The sequence below is a fragment of the Mastigoproctus giganteus genome, chromosome 13 (assembly GCF_048544385.1).
Source record: "Mastigoproctus giganteus isolate SK-2022 chromosome 13, ASM4854438v1, whole genome shotgun sequence".
In the NCBI taxonomy this organism is placed as follows: Eukaryota; Metazoa; Arthropoda; class Arachnida; order Uropygi; family Thelyphonidae; genus Mastigoproctus; species Mastigoproctus giganteus.
The window spans coordinates 156602517-156628752 of NC_143587.1; the positions used below are offsets into that span (position 1 = coordinate 156602517).

At 37.1% G+C, this 26236-nt stretch overlaps 1 protein-coding gene across 1 annotated transcript in view; it reads right to left on the minus strand.

The window, feature by feature from the left end:
- Positions 1 to 284: 284 nt before the first annotated feature.
- LOC150076546 (serine/threonine-protein kinase unc-51-like) overlaps positions 285 to 26236 on the minus strand; it is a 462846-nt gene continuing 436894 nt past the window's right edge. Inside the window, exons 25-26 of the mRNA XM_090387194.1 lie at positions 23361 to 23451; positions 285 to 385 (exon numbers count right to left, since the gene is read on the minus strand). Of these exons, the coding sequence (XP_090243320.1) occupies positions 312 to 385; positions 23361 to 23451 (165 nt within the window). The 3' untranslated portion in view covers positions 285 to 311. The remainder of the gene's footprint in view (positions 386 to 23360; positions 23452 to 26236) is intronic.

Genomic DNA, 26236 nt, shown 5'->3' on the forward strand with positions numbered 1-26236 from the left:
CATCCTGTTTAATTAATATCACATTAATTCCTAGAAAAATGAGATTTTTGCAATTTTTAAAGGGAAAGTGAGTTGTATGATCCTCATTTAAAACTTAAGGTCTCCGTTAGTAGTTAACTTTCTATGGTGATTTGATGTTTTCAAGGCTTTTAAAAATTTGATTTCTCATCCTGCTAAATTAATATTTCATTAATTCCAAGAATGAGGACTACTGCTAACCTTTCATTTTAGCAAACTAAAATAAAGATATATATATATATATATATATATCTAAAACCCACTGTCAGATGGCAACAAACAATTAGCTCTCATTATGCTGTATCGTATGCATATACATAACCTTGGTTTTGAAGTACATAGAGTCTTCGTTCTACAGCATTGGTATCTGAAAAACAGCCAAAACGATTTCTTTTTTAATATTTATTATAATTATAAATATTTATATGAAAATAATTTTAAATTATTTATAATTAATTTTTTTCTTGTCCTGAAACAAAAATGCTTGAAGTGTGTGTTTTTTTTTTTTTTTTTAATGCTCTTAATTTCAGGTTTAAAAGCTCAAGTTTTCATAACATGAATAGAGTAAAAGCAGTTTTCTTGAAACCAATTGAGGTTGGGTGATGCTGCTTTTGGAAGTATGCATGCAGGAGGTGCATTCAGATAATGAGGAACAGTTAATAACCCATGATTTTATGGACCTTAATTTATTGGATGAAAAACTTTCACTGACACTGGAGTTTATCTTGAGTGTGCTTGAGATATGGAAAACTAGGAACTTGCTATCATATTGTTAAGTGCTTGCCTGTGCCTCCTTCTTTCTCTATTATAACCTCACACAGCATACCATAATGGCCCTAAGAAAAACTGGTGAAAAGAAGTTATATTCTGGTGAGTCTGTTTCTCAGATCTGTGAGGAATACTGAATGAAAAAAAAAATCAGATATTGTAAAAAACAAGGCTTGAGGAATTTTTAAGAAGTCTGAGCCTGAAGATACACCAGTATCTCAACTTTGGGTTCTCCACCACCTTGAGTGTTGAGTGTAGTGGAAAATGAAGAGACCTAGGGATAACTGTACAGGCCATGAAGTTTCCTGAGCAGCGCAGACAGGCTGCTAGGACAGCTCATCAGGTCTGTCGATATACAGGAATTTTGTCAGCAGGGATAAGGAGATGTTTATGCCATTGAATAAGACAATGGTTAGGCCAAACCCTGAGCACTGCATAGAGATCTAGTAGCCTCATTTTAAGAAGGATGTGAAACTGTTGGAATGGGTGCAGTGAAAGAGTAACAAGATTAGTAAAGTACAACGGAGTACTCTTACCACTAAATACTTAGTTTTTCAAACTGCAATGCTAGGAAACTAGATACCTGCTAGAACACTTAACTAAAGTGAATTGAATGCTTTAAATGAATTGAATAAACTAAATGATATAAGAGGTGAACGATGTGGAATTTGCAGAATCTTGAGGAATGTCAGTAATGAACGCTTTTTTCAAGAAAAGGGTGAACAGAAAGAGGACATGGAAGAGCCCAAATGGATTAACAACTAATGAAGTCGACTTCATCCTCACTAACAGAAGATATATCGTGAATGATGTTACTGTCCTGAACAAGGTAAGCGTTTGAAATGATCACAGAATGGTAAGATGCACACACTTGATATAAATGTAAGAAAAGAAAGGAAAAAACTGACTAAAGTAAATAATATGAAGGTCTTTGAGATAACAGACGAGGAGAGAAAGCAGTATGTACTGGAACTTAAGAACAAGTTTGTGCTTCTACAGACTTTTCAGGACCAAGATATTGACATGGAATAAAACAACTTTTTGAAAGTGATAAAGCCCGAGAAACCTATAGGTAAAAGGAAATCCAAAGAAGAAAAAATTAGTCAAGAAGCACTTGTCATGATGAACCAAAGACGACAAATGAAGAGAAAGATAAACACTGACAAGGAGAAAATTGAGTATACTGAGTTATGCAAAGCCATTAGAAAGAGATTCAGAGAGGACATAAGAAGATTTAACACAAGAAAAGTAGAACAAGCATTAAGGGAAAACAAAGGATTTAAATCAACAGCCATGAGCAGTAATACAGAAAGACAAATAATACTGAAACTGAAGAACAGTGATGGTGTACTTATAAATAGCAGAGAAGGCATAATTCAAATAGCAGAAGACGACTACAGAGAATTATACAAGGAGCGAGGGAATGATGCCAGCAGTGGGGAAGATGGATCGCAAATTAGTAACACATACGACATACCCGATATCCTTCCTGATGAGGCAGAACATGCGTTGAAGAAAATGAAGAACCAGAAAGCCCCGGGGGAAGATGAAGTTACTGTAGAGTTGTTAAAATTGGGAGCAAGAGACATGACACAAAAACTGGTAAGACTCTTCAAAAAATGCATTAGAAAAGGTGTGACGCCTAAGCAGTGGAATAATGCAATCATAGTTTTGCTGCATAAGAAAGGACATAAATCAGAAATTATAGACCAATTAGCTTGTTATCCCACATTTACAAGTTGTTCACAAGGGTCATTACTAACAGATTAGAAAGAATACTTGATGAAAATCAACCGAAAGAGCAAGCTGGCTTTAGGATAGGATTCTCAACTTTGGATCACCTTCATGTAATATCATAGCTAATGGAGAAAGCAAATGAATATAAAACACCATTATGCCTGGCATTTGTGGATTATGAAAAGGCATTTGACTCCATAAAGCATAAGGGAATGTTTTGGGTACTGGAAAGACAAGGCATAGATACCCCATATATTATGATTTTGAAGAAAATATATGAGAATCCTACCTCCTTTATTAGACTGGACAAAGACAGTAGTAAATTTAAAATTGAGAACTGAGTTCAACAAGGAGAACACAAAATCTCCGAAGTTGTTTACTGCTGTCCTTGAGGAAGCTTTCAGAAGATTAGACTGGTCACAGAAAGGAGTCAATGTGAATGGAGAGTACATTAAACCAGCATAGAGTAATTTAAACTCTGTTTAAATTACTCTATGCTGGTTTAATGTCATCTGCCACAATCCCAAAGAATTATGCAGAGTTAGTAAGGATTTTGGACTAAAGATGAATATGGCTAAAACTAAAGTAATGATGAACAAGTATGCCAAAGAAAGGGATATAATGATTGAAGGAGCAGTAATTGAAAAGGTGGAGTCATGTACTTATCTTGGACAAGTCATTAGCTGTAATAATGATAAATTGGCTTGAAGTCAAGAGGAGAATAAATTTTGGATGAATGGCATTCAGGAAATATAGTCACATACCAAGGAGCAATATCTCAGTTTGTCTGAAACATAAAATAATGAACCAATGTATACTCCCCACCATGACTTATGGAAGTGAAACTTGGGCACTCACCAAAAAGATGGAAGAGAAGCTGAGAACTACACAGTGAAGAATGGAACGAATTATATTGGGAATCAGACTGTTAGATGAGAAGAGAAACACATGTATTAGGCAGCAAACTCAAGTGAACGACATTCTTATTAAAACTAAAGAACTAAAACAGCCTTGGGCAGGACACATAGCTCGAAGATATGATGACAGATGGACTAAGAAAATAACAGAATGATACCCAGGAGAAGCTAGAAGAAAACCTGGAAGACAACGACGGAGATGGACAGATGAAATTCACAAGTTCGTGGGTAGTAGTAAATGGATGGCCATTGCACAAAACAGAAGGAATTGGAAAGTTACTGGAGAGGCCTTCATCTTGCAGTGGATTGAAAATGACTGATGATGATGATTAAATGGTATAAGCTTCACATACACTTGATTGGAAAAAAAAAAAAAAAAAAGGTGGCTGAAGGACAGATGTGTGAAAATTCACTTTCAGTCAGAGAGTAATTAATTTTAAAAAGAATTAGACAAATTACTGGAGTGGGGGGAGATATATTAGGTGGATAGGCTTTTTTTGGCTCATGCTGTATAAGCTTAATTCCTTGCATTGTTTGCCACTAGTAACACTTGCTGATCCCCTTTCTTATCTATTTGCCAACTACTTGCCTATGGATATAGTGCTGCTGAGGAACACCATTTTCTGTGGGATGTTTTGGTTTTCAACTGAATTGAAAGAAATCAGAATAATAATAATAATAATAATAATAATAATAATTTGTTCTGGATATTGAGATGCATAAAGTTTAGCTGGTTTTCTATAGTTATTTGTACATTTGCCTAATACTCTGGGGCCTCAAAATCAGCAAAAGTAAAGATATAAAGTAAAAATATGAAAATAAATTACTTATATATTCCTGACATAAGTCAAATTTCAGTTCCCAACTCAGAAAAATGGAGAGACGTGTGTTTTATTTTCTTTAAAAGAAACTATATATACTATCTCTACACTTATTCTATGAATAGAGTTGGGGAATAAATAATGATCATTTTCTACCAACCAACCACCTCTTTACCCATAACAGTAACTTGCTCCTAATGCCACACTGCTCCAATTTGTATAATAGTCAATGATTAGATAAATAATGATCACTATTTGTCTAAAGAGCAAATGTTATAAAAACAATAGGTAGTCAGAATGTGCTCAGCAGTGGTACAAGATAAGAAAAAATTCTACAAGAAATTTACTCAGTTCAGCAAGAACTATCAGAATATGTAATTACATACTATTGTGCCATTTTAAATTGAGGTACAGTAAACTCGATTTAATGTACTAATAGGGGGAAGGGAATGTCCGTTAAATTGAAAGTTTCTTTCCAAAGGCCATTTGTACCTCACAATTTAAAATTTAAACAGTTACTCTGTTTATGTATTAGAAACACTAAAATAAAGTTCTGCCTCCTCTCAGCCCATCAGCAGTAGATTTCTTCTTTTTCTTTTTTTTTTTCTCCTTTTTTAAATCCCAAGCATGAGAGGTATTATAACCTATAATACTTAATACGATGCATGGGCTGAATGCTGAGAAGATGAAAGATACTTGTTGACATGCTTTGATTCCTGTCATTAACCATCCTACTTAGACAATAAGATTGTAAACTTTGACAATCGTATTGATATGCTTTCATCAATATCGTTAATAAATATTGAATCAGGAAGGGGCCCAGCACTAAATCCCGAGGGACATCACTAATAACACAAGCCCAAGAAGGACAGTGTTCATTTATAACAACCCTCTGCTTTCTACCAACCAACCACCCACCCCTTTACCCATAGCAGTAACTTGCTGCCGACCGGGCTAGCCAGGTGGGTAAAGTGCCTGCCTGGCAACCCAAAGGTCGCGGGTTCGATTCCCGCCTCGGGCTTGGATCAAAGTACTGCAAAACCTTGGAAGGTGCATTATGGCCACAGACGCCTATGCGCCAACAACTACCAAATAAAAAAAAAAAAAAAAAAAAAAAAAAAGTAACTTGCTCCTAATGCCACACTGCCAAAAGCTTTTCTGAAATCTAAGTACAGGTAACCTTGTATAACACGGTAGTTTGGTTCCTACAATCTCCGTGTAATGCGAAACCGTGTTATACGGGTTTGGTTTGATTGTGGGTTTTGCGGCGCAAGAGCAACATGGCCATAATGCGCCTAATGTGTTATACGGGACTAAGAACCAGTACAAAAAAAAAAGGGGGCGGCTACATTCCAAAAGCTAACAAAAATACACCATTTTTTTATAACTATCGGAAACTTAATTTTTATAGTAGTGATAACTTAATTATTAATAACTGAACAAACTACTTACCTTACAAACTGTGATACTTATATATCAGATAATGTACGTTCATTTAACTAAAGAACATGACAAGCACAAGTTGCAACAAACATGATACGCACAAGTGAGATAGGGATTAATGAGTTTCTGAGCATTTATTTATGTTTTTTATATGACTGAATATTTCATGGAAGGTGAAATATATTTCGCTATAATAACGTGAAAACCCACAGAATTCCAGCTATCAGTATTATTGCAAATGCAAGAAGATTGAGTTTACTAACCGTTTATAACTGATTACACTAACAGAAAAGACCAATAAACCGGAAACTGCAAATTGTTTTTATTGTTTTATGGTAGTGACCTGCAGAAATGTGCTTTAGAAAAATACCATGAAGGCGATAACAACTAGCAAGTTAACAGCAGGGATTCATAAAACGGAATGGAAATGTTAAAAATTAAATCTAACATAATAGCAGGGTTTCCCCAGCACAAAAGCTCAAAAATACAGTGTTATGCAAGGTTTCCCAAAATTCATGTTAGAGTGAAATCTTGTTATATATTCCTCGTTCCTCTCTAGCATACTACAAATGGGTGATATTCCAAAATCTCTCAAATATGCGAAAATTGTCATCCGGAGCCAGGAAAACCAGCACACCACAAAGTTATCGTCCTATTGCTTTACTAAGTGTAACTTATAACCTACTTGAAACGCTACTCTACAACAAGATCAGCTCCAAAATACTTGAAAAAATTCCCATCGAGCATGTAGGATTCCGCCCAAACTGAAGCTCAAGTCCTCGCCTTAATAACGCATACATCGAGGCAGGGTTTCAAAAACAACTTGAAACCTCAGTGGTCTTCATTGATCTAACTGCAGCTTATGACACTGTTTGGAGACATGGCTTAATGTATATAATACTCTGTACAATAACTTGCAAAACAACTGTCAGACTTATTGATAACATACTCACAAATAGAACTTTCCAGGTGATAATGGGACACACAATGAGCAACAAAAAGAAACTCAGCAATGGCCTACCTCAAGACTGTCCTTGCTCCATTACTTTTCAGCCTTTACATTGCAGACATGCTGAGACTCGCTCCAGAAAGTTTGGCTATGCGGATGATTGGACAATAGCAATGAGACACAAATCAGTTGAAAAAACAGAAGGGATTTTAACAACTTACCTATCCACCTTGGCAAAATTCTTTCCCAAGTGGAGGCTCCAACCTGGCGCAGCCAAGACTGAGGCATCTTGCTTCCATCTCAATAATAAGATGGTGACTAGACAGCTAAACATACACTTCGAGAATGCCCGTCTTAACCACAACAAATATCCGAAATACTTGGGTGTCACACTACACAGAACCTTATCTTTCAGCGAACCTTTGACAAGGACTGCAGCAAAACTGAAAACAAGGAATAAAATTCTGCGAAAGCTGTGTGGTACCACATGGGGCTCCTCTGCCTCGACCTTATATTCGTAAGCTCTCAGTCTTGTCTATGCAGCTGCTGAGTACTGTACTCCAGTTTGGCTTAACGGTAACCACATAAAAAGGTGGATGTACAGCTAAATAACACCATGCGCATCATAACCGGAACAGTCAGGTCCACCCCTACCTTTTGTCTATCCGTCTTGAGCCGCATCCCCCAATAGACCTCAGAAGAAAGTGTGCCCTCATCAGCGAATACAAAAAAATAATAGACAATCTGAACTACCAACAAACTCTGACATTCGAGACCTAGGAATAAACAGGCTCCATTCCAGACATCCAACAATCCTGATGGCTAAAACATTGCAACAAGCCAATTTCAACCTTCTGGATATCTGGACACAAGAGTGGCTACAAAACTCTCCTCCTCAATGTCATACCATGCCTTGTATCTCAGAAACACCACCTGGTTTTGACCAGCCTCATAGGAAATGGCTAGCATTAAACAGGGCACGACCATGCCATGATAGATGTGCAGTCCTTCTCTATAAGTACGGCAAAATTCCTTCCCTGGTGTGTGAATGCAGAGCCGATAGACAGACCATCCAACACATAATAGAGGACTGTGCCTTGTGAGCCTATGAAGGAAACCCTGGAGACCTCCTGATGGTGATCGATGTGGCAATTGACTATTTATATAGGTTAAATGTTCATCTGTGATTATTGTTCTATTTAATTTAATTTTATACTTAATTTTATATCAAACATTCTTGAGTCATTTAATTTGATTCCATGTGTACTGTACAAGCCATACGATAAATAAATAAATAAACTTGTTATATATGCACAGTGTTGTGCGAGGATTGCCACAATTTATCAATCGTGTTAAAGTGAAACTGTGTTTTATGAAAACTCCAAACACGAAAGGTATCAAACCTATATCTTTAATCTAAGTCTTAGTCTAAGATGCTGGAAGTTTTGTAGAAGTATTGTGTTAAAACGGTCAGGGTTAAGTATAGGTTGCACAAAAGCTATAAATTGTGAATACTTTGCTCCGGAGACTAAACATGTCACCACTTCAAGTCTCCAATAAGCAAAGTGATGGTATTGCATTGGTTGATGAGAGTCATCTACTACCTGGTTGTAGTTATTATATTACTATTATATTAGAGCATCATATTATTAGTGTTATATTATATTATATTATTTTTATAGTGGCACTAGTTAGTAGTAATGTGCATGGGTTGAAGGAGATGGAGTGGAAGGGATGCCAGAAACTCTGCTCTGGAGACTAAACATGGGATGCACCACTTCAGGCCTCCAGTTAGCAGAACAGCAGTAGTACAACAGTTGATGAGAATCATCTACCACCTAGAATTGCCAGGTGAAAATTTCTAATCATCCCTTAAATATGACAAAGGGAGCATTAAGATAATATAATTGCAACATTTATTTTCTTTAACTACACCAATTAACAAAATTTCCCTTTTTGCTAAATTCAGTGAAACAGTTTTAAGTCTTCAGCAGAGCCAAATTTACATATAAGCTAAACAAAGTTTAGGGCCTCACATTACAAGGGGTCTTGCTCCATCTTAAAAAATCCTTTTTTAACATTGTCACAGGTGAGCAGTAAGAGAGAAGGGCCTCATACATGTTATAGCTTAGGGCAACAACAAGTTTAAATCCAGCCCTGGTCTTCAGTAAGGCTTGAAATGAGTTTCCTCATTTACCATGAAAAACTGAAGATGTGTTATGGTTTATCCTTGCTTGTAACTATAAGAATCTGTTCTGCAAAACATAGCTAAATTCCCTTGCTCATTACAGTGTCCATTTGATGATTATTATTTTATTTTATTTTTTTTACAGTTTTTTTAAAGAATGAATGTAAGGTCAGTTACCCTCCTTTCTGTGTTTGGATCCAAGTCTAAAACAATTTTTGTCAAAACTTTAATGCTTTTACAAAAATGCTTTTTAATGATTTTTTTTTTTTTTTAAATGTATTTTACAGGATCTTCCAGAAATTTTTTTTACAGAAATGAATTCAGTGGATTTATTTTCTGCTAAGGAATAGCCATTCTGTTGCACCCATGATTCTATTTTGGTGATGGATAGTTGAAGTTGCCTTTCAATGGCATTCATAGATTGTGAATGACAAGAGTTAATGAGGTCATCAGCAACCATGTACGATTCAACTGCTTTTGGCATATCTTGCGTCATATTTGTAATTCTTATTGTAAACTTGTAATTCTTGTTCAAATTATTTGGATAAACTGTTCATATATCTGACCTGACACGTTCTGTGGTGTAAGAAGTTATGAATTGCAGTAACTACCCCCTCAAACCAGAAGAACGAATGAGCATTCTGTGGTGTAAGAAGTTTTGTATGAGTTGTGGTAACTACTCCCTCAAACCAAAAGAACGAAGGTCCTGGAGGACACCATATCGCCAAGTGGTGATGAAGGCTTTTTCTCAATATCGAGATTAACCTTGACCAGATGTTGTCTCCATACGAAAGCACTGCGGATATTTGCTTCTGCATTGATCATCACATCTAAGGTTGAGCAATTCTTCCGAAACTCATATACTGGTTTCTGATTAGCAGATTGTTAGTTTCCAGAAACCATTTTAGCCGTCTGTGACCCATTTTTCCTAAAACTTTGCCTAAACAGCTAGTCAGTGAAATCAGCCTGTAATTATGCAGGATGGTATGCTAATACAATTGAGTGATGCCAGGAGTGCGGATAAGTATTTTGTAAAAATATTCAGTTGACGAAATTCAACAAGAAGGTTATTGTTTTAAGTGCTGGGTGTTCACGGTTGCACTATTCATAAATAAGTCATGTTTTTAATTTAGTACTGAAATTTTAAATTAGTACTATTTCCCCCACCCCCCAAATCATATTACAAATAGGATTTACTGACATTGGTTTTTATATTTATTAATGATATTAATAAAGGCAAATCAGGCTTAAAGTCTAGGTTTGCAGATGATATGAATGACAGTAATCAGGGTATGTTACTACAACAACATCAAGAAAAATTAGGCAGATAGGCCAAGAAGTGGCAAGTGAAGGTCAACGTTGACAAATGCAATGTACTGTATGGGTAGCAGTAATATCAGATTACCATACCAATCACTTGGCACCACACCCAAGGTCGTGGAGAACATAACAGATCTGGTTGGATAACTGTGAAGTCAGATATGAAGTTCTCTGAGTAGTGTAGAGAGGATGCCAGGGCAGCTGCTGGAGCTTTGCTAATAACATACTGGAATTTTGTCAGCAGGGATAACGAGATGATTATCCTCCTGTATAAGGCAATGATTAGGCCACATCCTGGGCATACAGGTCTATAAGCCTCATTTTAGGAAGGATATGGATCTGTTGGATGGTACAAGAATAGTGAGGGGAACAAAAGGGTAACTTACCAGGAAGGGCTTCAGTTCTGAAAATTGCAATATTTGGAGATTAAGATCCTGCGAGATTTGACTGAGGTGTTTAAAGCTTTGAACGAACTGATTAAGCTCACTGAAAATAAAATCCTTCCTCTTGCTCAGAGTCGCCTCCGTAGCCAGGTGGGAAGGAGCAGCAGTGCATAGCACACACTTCTTGATTAGACAGGGGTTCGAGCCCGTCACCACCAAATATGGAGGATGCGGAAAGGTCAAGGGAATGACCACCACATATTCCCGGAGCAATATGGCCTTAGTTGCTAATGATCCTAAAAACCAAATAACAAACGAACAACCTCTTGCTCAGACTGCACACAAGGGCATAAATTCAAATTGCAGAAGGAGGATTATAGGAAAGATATGCGGAAATTTGCCTTCACCTGGAAGCTAGTTTGAATAGATTTAATGAAGAAGTAGACAAACTATTAGAAGGAGTGGGAGGTGATATAAGAAGGGTTTTTTTTTTTGGCCATTTTTTTGGCATGTGTTTGAGAATCTCTTCCAATGTCTTTACAACTTCTGACAGCTAGCAACGTTTTCCTCACAGCTCTTTTAACTTTGGGGGGGCAGAGTGCAAGGTCAGGGCTTTAGGGTGAATAAGGAACACATCTTACATTAATGCTGGCTAGTATAACAATATAAACAATGTGAGGTTTTGCATTGTTGTGATGCAGCAGCTACTCATCTGCATGCAGCTGCGGTTTGCAACAAATGTGATCCTGTACGGTTCTGTAGTAAGGTCCTGTAACAGTTGTATGACACGGAACAACATGCTGGTAAACCATATCTTGAATGTCAAAAATAGAGATGACCATAACCTTTTCTGCAGAAGCCACAACTTTTGCTTTTTTTTTTGGTGTTGGCAATGGCACAGACTTTCAAACAGAGCTTTGCTACTTACTTTCTGGGTTGAAATGATCAAGTCATGTCATATACCATTTATCACCTCGTGCAGAACCTCACCATCTTCAATAACTATCTGTTGCAGCTCCCGACAAATCTCCTTGCAAACTTGCTGTTGCTCTTGTAGTAGTAGTAGTGGCATGTGATGCAAGAAAGCAAATGTATGAGCTTATGCAGCATCAGCCAAAAAAAAAGAAAAAAATTCACACCATTCCCTCCAAATGCCTGTCCAGTTCCTCCTTAAATTTATTCAACCTATCAACTTCCACGACAGATGGAAGTTTGTTCCAGCAATTAACCACCCGCTGGCTAAAGGCAAATTTCCACACATCTATTCTACATCTGTCCTTTCTTAATTTGAATTTATGCCCCCTTAGGTTCGTAATATGAACAAGTGGAAGGATCCCATCAGAATTCAGCATGCTCAACCCATTCAAGGCCTTATACACCTCAATCAGATCACTGCGCAGGTGCCTAGTCTCCAGCCACTGCAATTTGCAGAACTTAAGCCTCTCTTGATAAGAGGATCCCTTCATTCCCCTCACCAATCTTGTTGCCCTTCTCTGTACACGCTCAAGTAAATCTACATCCATCCTAAAATGAGGCCTCCAGACCTGTACGCAGTACTCAAGGCGTGGCCTGACCATTGCTTTATACAGAGGGATAATCACCTCCTTTTCCCTGCTAGCAAAATTCCTATATATCATTGACAAAACCCCATGACCTGCCCTGGCAGCCTGTCTGCATTGCTCAGAAAACTTCATATCTGCCTGCACAATTACTCCCAGGTCTTTTTCATTTTCTACCACCTTAAGTGTAGTACCACACAGTTGGTACGTTTCTCTGGGGTTACTTCTACCCATATGCAGTACTTTGCTTTTGTCAATGTTAAACTTCAGTTGCCACTTCTTAGCCCATCTGCCCAAATTATCTAGATCCTGCTGCAGTAGCACATTGCCATTACTGTCATTAACAGCCGACCGGGCCAGCCGAGTGGGTAAAGTACCTGCCCGGCAACCCAAAGGTCGCGGGTTCGATTCCCGCCTCGGGCTTGGATCAAAGTACTGCAAAAACCTTGGGAGGTGCAATATGGCCACAGAAGCCGATGCGCCAACAACTACCAAATCAAATCACTGTCATTAACAACCCTGCCAACCTTTGTATCATCTGCAAACTTCGACACTAAGCCTGATATACCTTCATCAATATCATTGATAAATATACAAAACAACAGTGGACCCAACACCGAACCCTGTGGGACTCCACTAATAACATTAGTCCAAGAAGAGCAGCACCCATCGATTACCACCCTCTGTCTTCTCGCACTTAACCATCCTTTTATCCATTGTAGCAACTTACCCTTAATACCATTCTGCTCCAATTTGTACAATAGTCTTCCATGCGCAACAGTGTCAAAAGCTTTCCTGAAATACAAATATATGATATCAAAATTATTTTTTGCATCCAGTTCCTTTGTAACCACATCATAATATCCTATCAAATTTGTCAGACAAGACTTTCCCTTAACAAACCCAGGCTGTGTCTGAATTATTGCTGCAGTCTTGTCTAGATGATCCTGCAATGCATCTTTCACCAGCGACTCCACTATTTTACCCGGAACAGAAGTTAAGCTAACTGGTCTGTAATTACTCGTGTCACCCTTCGATCCCCATTTGTGAATTGGGGATACATTTGCACATCTCCAGTCCATGGGAACCTCCCCTGAGTCCAAGGATGCTCTCATAATTATGGCTAAGGGTTTGCTTAGTTGCTTTGCTGCCTCCTTTAATATAACTGGATAGATCCCATCCACCCCAGGTGCTTTTCTTACGTTTAACTTCAACAGTTTCTCTTCCACTTTGCTCTCAGTTATTACAAAATCATTAAGTATCCTGCTACAATTTGATAACCTTCTGACATTTTCAAACCTTAATAATTCCTCACGTGTGAATGTAGATTCAAAATACTCATTCAGTTTGTTTGTTATCTGAGCAGGATCATCAACAGTCGAACCATCAATGTCAAGTGGACCAATCAGATTCATCCCCTTCCTTTTAGAGTTTATATAAGTAAAGAAATCGTTGCTGTTTTTCTTAGCATCTTTTGCAAAGGATTTCTCGTAATCTGCCTTCGCCTGCCGAACCTCCTTTGTGATCTGATTACAGATTAACTTATATCTGCCATAGGCTTCTGAGTTTCTTGATAATTTATATGCATCCCATGCATTTTTCTTCTCTGTTACGAGTTAGTTCATTTGACAACCATTTAGGCCTAAACCTTGAACAATATTTCTTAATAGGTATGAAACTTTTAGTAGCATCCACGATTAATTCCTTGAATGCTTCCCACTTAGAATTTACTGTTGGTAACATCGTCAGTTGATCCCACTGTACAGAATTTAAAAACTGTCGGAGACCACTGTACTCGCCTTTATGAAAGCAAAAACCCTTTCCTTTACCCCTGATGGTAATTAAATCTTTAAGTAAATCCCACATCAGTACACTGTGATCACTGCCTCCTAGTGGTTCTTTTATCTGCAAATTCCTAATACATGAATGATCACTGCTGATAATCAGATCAAGAGTATTACTTTCTCTGGTTGCCTCTCGAACATGCTGCTGCAGAAAACAATCATCCAATAAATCCACAAAAGTCTGACTAGTGTGTGAGTGCCCAACCCACAAGTTCCAGTCAATATCTGGGAAGTTAAAATCCCCCATTATAAGATATTCCGATTTACTAGCCCACTCTATTTCTCTGTACAATTGTTCATTGTACTCATTCGAGTCATTAGGCCTATAACACACTCCTACTCTTATTTTTGCTTTCGCAGTGCTTATGTCACACCAAACTGACTCGACAGTGCCTATTCATCTATATCAACTGGATGCACTTCTTTTGATTTTATGTTTTTCTTAATTAACAGCATAACACCTCCTCCCTTCCTATCCTTTCTGTACACATTGTACTCCCCAAATTCCAGTTCGGCATTCCTTATATCAGTGTGACACCATGTCTCTGATATCTCAACAATATCCGCCTTTGATGTCTTGACCAACACTTCAAATTCATCAAATTTATTTACTATACAGTAATACCCCGAATGTTACGCGATAGGTGGGTCCGACGAAAATCGCGTAAGTCGAATTCGCATAAGTCGGGGTACAACTTTGCATATAAATACATATAAATTTTGCTTAATTGGGACCAAGGACTAACAAAAACACTAGTTTAGAAGAAAAATATTAATAAAATTGCAGTTCTTTATACATATTAATACAAAATATGTATTAAAAAACAAATGACTTACGTTAAAAAATTATTTCAATGTCGATGTCTTCATAAAATCTAACAAATTCGTCTGACGACACAGCGCGTTCTTTTTTTCACGCAGAATTTCTTCGTAGCAAGCTAATAATTTTTTTATTCCTTGCTTTGTAGCTATAACGCGTTCTTCGTTGGAGTCTATGTTTTCTAAAATTTTTAAGCCCTTTTCAATTTTCAACCTGTCAAGTTTGCAATTGTCATGTGCTTTTCGCCGTTGCTTCGTTTAGGCCTGTATCACGTGCAATACTATCACATGGTCTTTCATTTCGCTCAAAGCGTTTCACAATTTTATATTTTTTCTCTATCGACAGAGGCGGACTGGCCATAAGCCTTACCGGGGAAACCCCGGTGGGCCAGTGTGATTTTGGCCATAAACCATAGTATGAGGCCACTATAAATTTTCCCGGGTAAGAATTTTTGATCCAGTCCGCCTCTGTTCATCGATAATTGCTTTTCTTTTTCTCTTTGAATCTGCAGTGTCTTCAGTACGCTTCCTTTTCACACATTTTAAGTATTTTACTCATTTTTAGGGAATAAAGCACAATTACAAAACGAGGAGGCACGCTTGATACGCATAAACAAAGCTGCGTGCATGTAGCAACTGAATAAACAACACCATAAAGGCAGAGATACACTATTAATTAACACCTCACATTTCTAGGGGTTACTACCATAAAACAATAAAAATCCAGTTGCGTTTCTGCTAGTGAAATCTGTTATAAACTGGTAGTAAACTCGATCTAATTGCATTTGCGATTATACCGATAGCTGGAATTGTGTTGGTTTTTACGTTATTATGGTGAAATGTGTTTCCCCTTCACTGATATAAAAAACATAGCAGCAAAGTTGAATTTTGTTCATCTTTCGCTTTCATTCTCCGCCGTCGCACCGTATATCGATAACATATGAAAAACGACCTTGAAGATAGTGGGCGGCAGCGTTGCCAAACGAAAAAATCAAGAACCGCGTAACTCCGAGTTCGCGCAAGTCGGGGTAGCGTAAGTCGGAGTATTACTGTACTTCTAGCATTGGTATACATGCACCTATTCTTATTCTTATGTGTGAGTAGTCTTAGAACCCAGTGTTCACAAACAAATGTCATATGGAAATGGTCATGAAGAATACTGTGCATGCTTCCTACAGATATTCTCAACATCTCTGCCAGTTGCCTTACTGTTACATAATGATCTTTTCTCATGATTACAGAAGCAGTGTTTATTATTTCTGCGGCGACAGCAGCAGCTGGAGCTCCAGGACTGCCAATTTTTGTGATTGAATCATGTCCATCTTTAAACATTCTAAACTACCTGCAAGCTGGATCTGTGCTATATGGAAGCATAGCTTTACCATAAGCCCTTTTTAACATTTCATATACTTCAGCTGTTTTTTGAGATAGAAACAAAACTTGAGATCAACATTGTTCAAGGTTTAGGCCTAAATGGTTATCAAATGAACTAATGAAACTCGTAACAGAGAAGAAAAATGCATGGGATGCATATAAATTATCAAGCAACTGAGAAGTCTATGGCAGATATAAGCTAGTCTGTAATCAGGTCACAAAGGAGGTTAGGCAGGCGAAGGCAGATTACGAGAAATCCTTGGCAAAAGATGCTAAGAAAAACAGAAAGGATTTCTTTATTTATATAAACTCTAAAAGGAAGGGGATGAATCTGATTGGTCCACTTGACATCGATGGTTCGACTGTTGATGATCCTGCTCAGATAGCAAACAAACTGAATGATTATTTTGCATCTACATCCACATATGAGGAATTAAGGTTTGAAAATGGCAGAAGGTTATCAAATTGTAGGAGGATACTTAATGATTTTGTAATAACTGAGAGCAAAGTGGAGGAGAAATTGTTGAAGTTAAACATAAGAAAAGCACCTGGAGTGGATGGGATCTATACAGTTATATTAAAGGAGGCGGCAAAGCAACTAAGCAAACCCTTAGCCATAATTATGAGAGCATCCTTGGACTCAGGGGAGGTTCCCACGGACTGGAGATGTGCAAATGTATCCCCAAGTGACACGAGTAATTACAGACCAGTTAGTTTAACTTCTGTTCTGGGTAACATAATGGAGTCACTGGTTAAAGATGCATTGCAGGATCATCTAGACAAGACTGCAGCAATAATTCAGACACAGCATGGGTTTGTTAAGGGAAAGTCTTGTCTGACAAATTTGATAGGATATTATGATGTGGTTACAAAGGAACCGAATGCAAAAAATAATTTTGAAATCATATATTTGTATTTCAGGAAAGCTTTTGACACTGTTGCGCATGAAAGACTATTGTACAAATTGGAGCAGAATGGTATTAAGGGTAAGTTGCTACAATGGATAAAAGGATGGTTAAGTGGGAGAAGACAGAGGGTGGTAATCAATGGGTGCTGCTCTTCGTGGACTAATGTTATTAATGGAGTCCCACAGGGTTTGGTGTTGGGTCCACTGTTCTTTTGTATATTTATCAATGATATTGATGAAGGTATATCAGGCTTAATGTTGAAGTTTGCAGATGATACAAAGGTTGGCAGGGTTGTTAATGACAGTAATGGCAGTGTGCTACTGCAACAGGATCTAGATAATTTGGGCAGATGGGCTAAGAAGTGGCAACTGAAGTTTAACCTTGACAAATGCAAAGTACTGCATATGGGTAGAAGTAACCCCAGAGAAACGTACCAACTGTGTGGTACTACACTTAAGGTGGTAGAAAATGAAAAAGACCTGGGAGTAATTGTGCAGGCAGATATGAAGTTTTCTGAGCAATGCAGACAGGCTGCCAGGGCAGGTCATGGGGTTTTGTCAATGATATATAGGAATTTTGCTAGCAGGGAAAAGGAGGTGATTATCCCTCTGTATAAGGCAATGGTCAGGCCACGCCTTGAGTACTGCGTACAGGTCTGGAGGCCTTATTTTAGGAAGGATGTCGATTTGCTTGAACGTGTACAGAGAAGGGCAACACGATTGGTGAGGGGAATAAAGGGATCTTCTTACCAAGAGAGGCTTAAGTTCTGCAAACTGCAGTGGCTGGAGACTAAGCACCTTCGCGGTGATCTGATTGAGGTGTATAAGGCCTTCAATGGGTAGAGCACACTAAATTCAGATGGGATCCTTCCACTTGTTTAGATTACGAACCTAAGGGGGCATAAATTCAAATTAAGAAAGGACAGATGTAGAATAGATGTGCGGAAATTTGCCTTTAGCTAGCGGGTGGTTAATTGCTGGAACAAACTTCCATCTGTCGTTGTGTAAGTTGATAGGTTGAATAAATTTAAGGAGGAACTGGACAGGTATTTGGAGGGAACGGTGTGATTTTTTTTTTTTTGGCTGATGCTGCATAAGCTCATACACATGTCACTACTACTACTTAGTGTTCCTCACGTGTCATGTCCATTGTTATGTAAGCAAAACTGAACAAGCATAAACCTGACAAAGTGCCGAGGTCACACAGTGTACACAGGTCAACTGCGCAGTTGCTTGGTGATGCAGCCTGGTCTGGTTCTGAATTCTGTAGCTCAGCTAGAAATAATATGGTTGTTCATGAAATACGATCATTCTTTATTGAACAGCTCTCATAGAAGTCAGAGCCATCTATGAGGTCTGTTGTGGTTGTTTGCACTGAATGTGATCCTGCAAAGTGTGCAGTACAGTTCTGTAACAGTCGTATGACATGGCACAACATTCTGGCAAACCATTTTTTGAATGTCAAAAATAGCACCTATCATCACCTGAATTGAGAGGTTGATGAATACCCACAAAAACAGAAGGCAAACCATAAGATGGAAGCTTGTTTAGAAGATTATTACTAAACATAATACCACTCTTATACCACATGAAATTAATAATATAGTTTATTAAGCTATTTGCCTTAACTATTATATATTAAGGTAACATTTCAGGTATCTCACCGATACCCATCATCAAACTGTGCTGTTGGGGGGGGGGGGGGGGGGACAAAAATAGAAGGGTCACAAATTTGAATACAATTAGCAATCTTGATATTAATAATTGTAACCCTTTCTATTTTTGTTCCCGCACAGCACAGCACAGCACAGCACAGCACAGCACAGTCTGATGGTAAGATACCTGAAAACGTTACCTTAATATATAGTAGTTTAGGCGAATAGCTTAATAAATTATATTATTAATTTCCCTTGGTATTATATTTAGTAATAATCTTAATGGAAAACAACCACGTAATGTCCTTCTCTAACTATATCAGAACTTGTTTAGAAGGTTTTTACCAAATACAAACAAAATTCTTAGAACTGTCAGGAGTAACAGCTTGAATTTAACAACTTTTACACTGAATTTGTCCGCAGATGAAATCCATACTGGAAATCTTTAATCAGAACTTTTTGAGAAGGTGTGCGAGTTGCCAGTTAATTTTTTATTCATTGTTTTGAAAGAGTAGAGGTAAGTGCAAAGGAATAATAATTATTCTTCTATTTAGGATAAATTTTCATGCCGAAGGAAATACACCAATAGACTCAAAACAGCAGGTTAAGCTCTAGAACAGAGGTTCCCAACCTTTATAAGCCTGCATACCAGTCAATTGGTATCTTGTGACGTACCAGTGTGTTAATTAATGAGTACATAAATCTGTTTTGAAAAGTCACATAAATAATTAGGTAAGCAAAAACCGAGCTATTCTACTAAAAACAGAAAAACATTAATTAAGAAAATACAATTTATAAATGAGGTTTTTATTTTTTCACATAACATATGGTTTAAACTCTTCAAACAGGCCTCTGAGGTTGGGTATATTCATACTGTAGATTTTAGTGTTTTGCACCAACCTTACGTAAAAATAAAAACACAAAGGAAACTGGACTTTTAATAACTGTGTTTATAATAAATTATAATAACCTGTATTTACAATAAATTTAACTTTACGATAAACTATACATATAAAATATTAAAATCTGCTACATTAAGAACAATAAAATGCATTAAAATATACTAAGTTAAAAGCGATAAAAAACCATAGCTTTCAAAGGCTCCAGCCTTCTTCTTCAGCGGTATTTTCTTATTCTGCAGTACATCTTTAAATATCAGCAGGTTCATGGTACTCATCACGTGTTTCATTCTCACGCGTTCCGTTCTCTTGCGTTGTGGAACCGGAAGTGGCTCGAGCGGGAGTCATACGGAACCGTTCATCCCTTCTGAGGATAGTGGCCTCAAAGAGGGGATGAATCCGAGTACCTCTATCTCTATAACATTCCCCACAATCCGGGCATCTAATGCTATATACGACCCCACTTGTGTTCTCTTTTTGAATGGGGTCCTTAACCTGAGACACGATTGTGTGCAGCCTCCGCCCCGGAAGCTGCACACAATGTGTCTGGTACTTTCTTAGTATTCTAGCTATATGATCAGTCAGACCCGGATAATAGGGAATGTATGCAGTGGATGTTGGTGTAAAAGACTCGCCTCTCCTCTGATTTCCTTTAACATATTTATCTATAATCCTCTGGGGGTAACCACATTTTGCAAGATCCGTCGTGACCCGTTCATACTCTAACTTCCTATCATCGGAGGCACTGCAATGTGATTTTGCTCTATCAACTAATGTTCTTATCACACTCTTCCTATGATGGTTGGTCTGAGCTGAACTGTAGTGCGAATATTGCCCTTTACACATGGATTTCCTGTATACCTTAGTCTTTAGCTGTCGGTCTTCCCTACAGACCAACACATCTAGGAACGGCAAAACTCCTCCTTCTTCTGCCTCCGATGTAAATTGTATGAATGGGGAGAAGCCATTTAAGATGTTCAACACCTGATCTTCACTCCCCTTCTGAATGATAGAAAACGTATCATCTACATACCTTTTCCAGGGGCGCATAGGGAGAACACTACCATTAAATATTCTGGCCTCGAGCTCCTCCATAGCTAAATTAGCTACAATTGCGCTAATGGGGGAGCCCATGGCTGTACCATTAACCTGCTTATACATAGTATTGTCAAACACCATAGTGGTGCTTGAGAGGCATAACTCTATTCCTTTCCCAATATCCTCTAGCTTTAGTTGTGTTCTAGTATTTAGGGTGGTGTCCCTCCGTAATGCCATGTGTGCACACCACACCCCATGGTCAATCAGAATACATGTAAATAGCGATTTCACGTCGAAAGATATCATGATTTCATTCTCTTCTATGCGTTGGCTTCTAATAAAATCATGATATCTTTCAAAGGTTTCAAAGAGAATTGCCAAAATTTACATCGAGGCTGTTTTCTGACAAAGGACATTAGAAGAATCCTGTGTTTAGTAAGGTAGGAAGTGGTTCACCAAGATTGTCAATGTAAGAGTTAGTAAGAAGTATAATTTCTTTGTGTTGACTGATGATTTACTATGGAAGATGTAATGTGGTGAGGTCCTGATCTCTTCCACAAGAAAAGTATAACAGTAATAAGTCAGCTTCATCTTTAGAAGAGGTTATAACCCGATGGCTCTGTTGCATCCTTTGTTATACTTTTCTTGCAGGGGTGAAAGTTTGAACGGACAGAAAGTTGCAGCCAATACTCTAGCTGCAAATCAAAAGACCTTACCACCACTTTGACAAGAAAAGTTTACTACTCTATACTACCATTGTTTAAAATCCATTTTGAACTGATTAAAACTTTTTTCCCCTAAAGGAAAATGAATGGTGGTAAAGTGAAATGAAATTTCACTTTACCACCATTAAAATGAAAGAAATCACAGAACAAATAATTAGAAAATACAGAATGTCATCCCTACAAAAATTGTTTCACTAATGCAATCTGAGCAAACATTAGGATTGGCAGATTTAAAACAGAAATACAATCTAGGAAAATAGGAAGGGAAATCATGTGGATCATTCCATTTTTTATGTAATGCTAAATAACACATGGCTGAGAATGGCCATAGGGCACAATACCCAAAGAAGAGCTGTTTTGAGTCTACTGATGTTTCTGTCAAGTAGACGAGGTATCTTGAAGACCATTAATATTAACCATCTACTTTCAATGGTTGCAGTGAGAAAATCAAGAGTATTAAGTGTGCGGTTAAGATTGTCCGATATTCTAGCATATAAATAAACAAACAGATTGTGTAAGGTCATTAGTAATAGCAAATTCCTCAGCATCTTTACCAGTTCAGTCTGTGAAATTAGAATATTGAAGCCAGCTGGAGCATATTTACATTAAAATCACCAAGGAGAATTACTTTACTGTATTAAAGTGAGACCAAGAAATTGAGTTCCAAAGAAAGAGAGAAAGGAAGTTAAAGTTCTCAGTAATTTGTAGATTTGGGAGGATGGTAGAGGTAAGAGATAAAGTTGACAGAATCGGAAAAGAAGTTTTAAGCCAAAGGAGATCAAAAGAAGGAAATTTCGACTATAAATTGACTGATTAGGGATATCATAGGAAATATATTCATTTCACTTTACTACCATTAAAATGAAAGAAATCACAGAACAAATAAGATGACCAGCAGTTGAGGCAAAGTATGATTCAGATCCCATCAAAAAAAAAAATAAATAAATAAATGGAATTTAGCAGATTGCACGTGGAAATGAACATCATGGAGATTGGAACTGAAACCACATATATTTATGAAATGAATTAGGAACTTTTTGGGAGGTTTATATCTTTCCACAAATGAATATGTTCCATTACTTTGCTCATGATGCACTGATGTAGATGAGATAAAAGTTGGGAGAAGGGGGGGAGGCATGCATGACCTGATGTGGTGTGCATACAGCAAAAATAAACCCATCTCCTTTTACGTAACACCTTAGCAGTTCCCACATCATACACACTACTTGGACTCTCCAGTCACAGATGAAAGAATACAATGAGATTATGCACTAATCTGAATGCTTCTATTCTGATCTAGATGCCTGCTAGAGCATTACCAATAGGTTCTGTTCAGCTATCCAGTGGATGGCCTGCAAAAACCCCTTTACAGCTGCACCCTCAAAATATACATATATAAGATTATCTTGATTTCCATCATAATATCAGAAGGAAGGCCAAACTGCATTAAAGAAGAGATGGGAATGAATAAAAACCATGAATAACATCAAATTAAAGCGAGTAAATGTTGAATTCTAAAAACTTTTATATTTAATGCAAAATATAAAGCACTTTTTGTATTTCAATTTTTTCTTGAAACTGTGAGTAAATGCTGTTTTCCTAATTTTATATTGTTTTATATGTATCAATAATAAATTCATAATTAATATTATTCTTTGTTTTTATATTTTATATTTCATGTGTGCTTGGAAATATTGGTCAAATTATCTTTTTTTTTTTTTTTTTTTTTTTAATCTAGTTATACTGTTATATAGTCATATTTTAGTAAAATAGAGCACTATATAAAGAGCATGATAGATGCCTGAAACAAGACTAGATAATCAGTAATCAAATGAATTAGAGCTGTGAAACAATTTTTTGGCATGCAAAGGATTGCTAATTTATTATTGTAGCTCTCAAATGCTTTACTTTACTTTTCTTAAAGCAAAATGATATAGTTACTGTAGTTGCTAATTATGGTATATAGAATGAGCTATTTTATATAATAATAACTTACATTTGCTAAGCAGTTTCTTATCTTCTTCATGTTTGACCTGTTGTGCAAGACTGTGGAGTAAAATTTGGGCAGTTTGGTAGCGACGGAAGCACTGTAAGTGAGAAAATATTGTTAAACACATGGAACACTGGTACAAATCAAATGTGAAATTTATGGTTAAATTTTTAATTTTGTTAAAAGAGAGAATTTAGTTAGCAACTTGGAGTTCAACACTTTCAAATTTACATTTAGACATTCTAGTACACATGACAAGAGTTAATAAAAAATAAAAAAAAAATTATTCTCGACACTTTTACTTTTAATATGGCACAATCTTTCACCTCATGAAATATTCAAAACTCATATTAGTTAAAATGCCTACACTCAAGAAAATTCACAGCAGTAGAGAAAAGCTGAATTTAGGTTATTGTGGTAGGGTTTAGGAGCATCAGCTACTAAAGCCATATTTCTCCATATAAATAAATTGTATGTTCTATGGTTGATTTTTGGGAAAAAAAAAAAAAAAAAAAAAAACCCATGCTACCTTTGCCTGAGACTAACTAACTAACTCAGCCACGTTGTGAAAAAAGTCCATAAAAATTCATCATATCATCGATGGGACTTGAACTTGGGTCTTTTCAACCTGGTGGGGGAAGGTGGTGGTTCTACCAACTGTGCTATCCACGAGGGCCTGAATTTATGTGTCCAGCAGCCAATGAAAGTGTCCAGGCCATGCTGAGAATTAAGAGCTATATATTACTGCAACTGAATATTGCTTTCGAGATTCTAAAGTATAACCAAAATATGTTTTTCAATATCCAGGTGTAATCTGTATATGTTATCCAAAATTATACAATCAACTAGTTTTAAAATATGTAATTGTTTCAATAAGATTTTAGAATTAAAAAAAAAAATGGGTTAATACATTTTTATAACATGATCATTAGATTCTTCAGGATGGCTCAAATGAAAATGAGCTCAACTGCATTGAAATTAATTAGAATACTTTTCTTATTTAGTAAGTCATGATCCTTAGCATAAATAAAAAAAAAAAAAATCAAGCAAAATAAAAATTAACAAAGAATTTGTAATATAATAAACCAGACTACAAGAGTACAGAAAACCCTAATTTTACAATGTTTGTTTTGCGATAATTCACAATAATGATGGTTTTGAAACCAGAAGACCAAAATTATCAAAAAAACTATCCCCATCTACCATTTAAGACAATCAGGGATGAGGTGGCTGGAGATAAGAGGAGAGGAACACTCAGTTTGCTTTTTGATGTATTATTCTTGGGTCACTATTCTATAGTGTCAATTTGTGAGTTTTAATTAAAAATTATCGATTAAATTAATAAAATAAGAGTTGCCATGTCTAATAAGAAAAGTGCAGTAAAGTCAAGTGAATGTGAAAATGTGGCTAAAAAGTCATGTAGATCTGTGATCATGTGGGAAAAAAAAGATGGAGGTAATTAGTAGAATGGAAGATGGTCAGACATGTCCTAACGTGTGTAGAAGTATGAAATTGCCTCCACTGTCTCGAGTACCATAATGAAAAATGCAGATAAATTAAAACAACAGTCAATGCAACATGCTATGACAGTAAGTGCAACACAAGTGAGTTAGCATTAGCATTAGTTGAGGCATATGATGCAAGAAAGCAAGCCAATAGAGCATCAGACAAAAAAAAAAAACTCCCCATTTCACCCATCCGGTCACTCCAAACATTTGTCTAGTTCAGCCTTAAATTTATTTAAGGAATCAACTTCCACAACAACAGATGGAAGTCTATAGTCACAGCAGAAGTAAACTTAAAAAAAAAAAAAAAAAAAAAAAAAAACAGGTGACATAAGTTATTACTGATAAGGCAAAGTCAATTTTTGAAGATCTTAAGAAAAAAAAAGAGGGTGGTGATGAGACATTTTTAGCAAGGGATGGTTAATGCAATTTAAATCTCAACATGTCACTGTGTGAAATTAAGTGGAGAGGTGGCAAGTGCAGATCCTGAGGCAGCATTTCGTGCAGAGTTTCAAGCCATTGTAGAGGAGGGTAATTATTGTCCTGATCTTATTTTTTAATGTTGACGAGACCGGGCTTTATTGGAGGAAATTGTCATCACGAACCTTCATTGTCCATGAAGAGCAGTCTGCACCAGATTTCAGGCCTGCTGCAAAAGACAGGCTCACTGCTGGGTGCAAATGTCTCTGGCACATTAAAACTAAAACAATTCACCAACAATTGTTGGTGAATTGTTTCACAGACACCATGTGCTCTGATGGAAATGAAACAGGAGGGCTTGGGTGACACACGAAATCTTGGTTTGGTACACAAACTATTTTTGAACAATGTCCCTGGCCATCTTGTAAACCTTGCTGAAGTCAGAACATCTCTGGACATCAATGTCGTTTACATGCCACCAAACACCACTTCAGTTTTGGAACCAATTGACCAGAGGGTAATAGCAACTTTTAAAGCCTATTACCTCTGCCAAACCTTCATGGAAATGGTAAGAGTTTTGGCCAGGTCAGACAAAACTGTGAAGGATTATTGGTGCTCATTCAACATTTTGAAGGGCATTAATAACATCAGTGCAGATTGGGAGGTAGTGTCAGTGAACTGCTTGAATGGAGTGTGGTGCAAACTTCTTCCAGAATTTATGCACGACCTGACAGAATTAGAGCCAGTGGAGAACACTTAAAGAAGATGTTAGCAGGCTGGAGTAAGAGGTGGGATTAGACGAGGTTACAGATGAAAATGTAACAGAGCTATTGGATAGCCACAGACAGCAGCTTTCCAATGAAGACATGGCTAAAGAACTAGGACAAGAGAAGGAGGAGGAGAACAAAAAAAGATGAAGAGCCTCCTCTAAAATCTATGAATACAAACGATCTACAG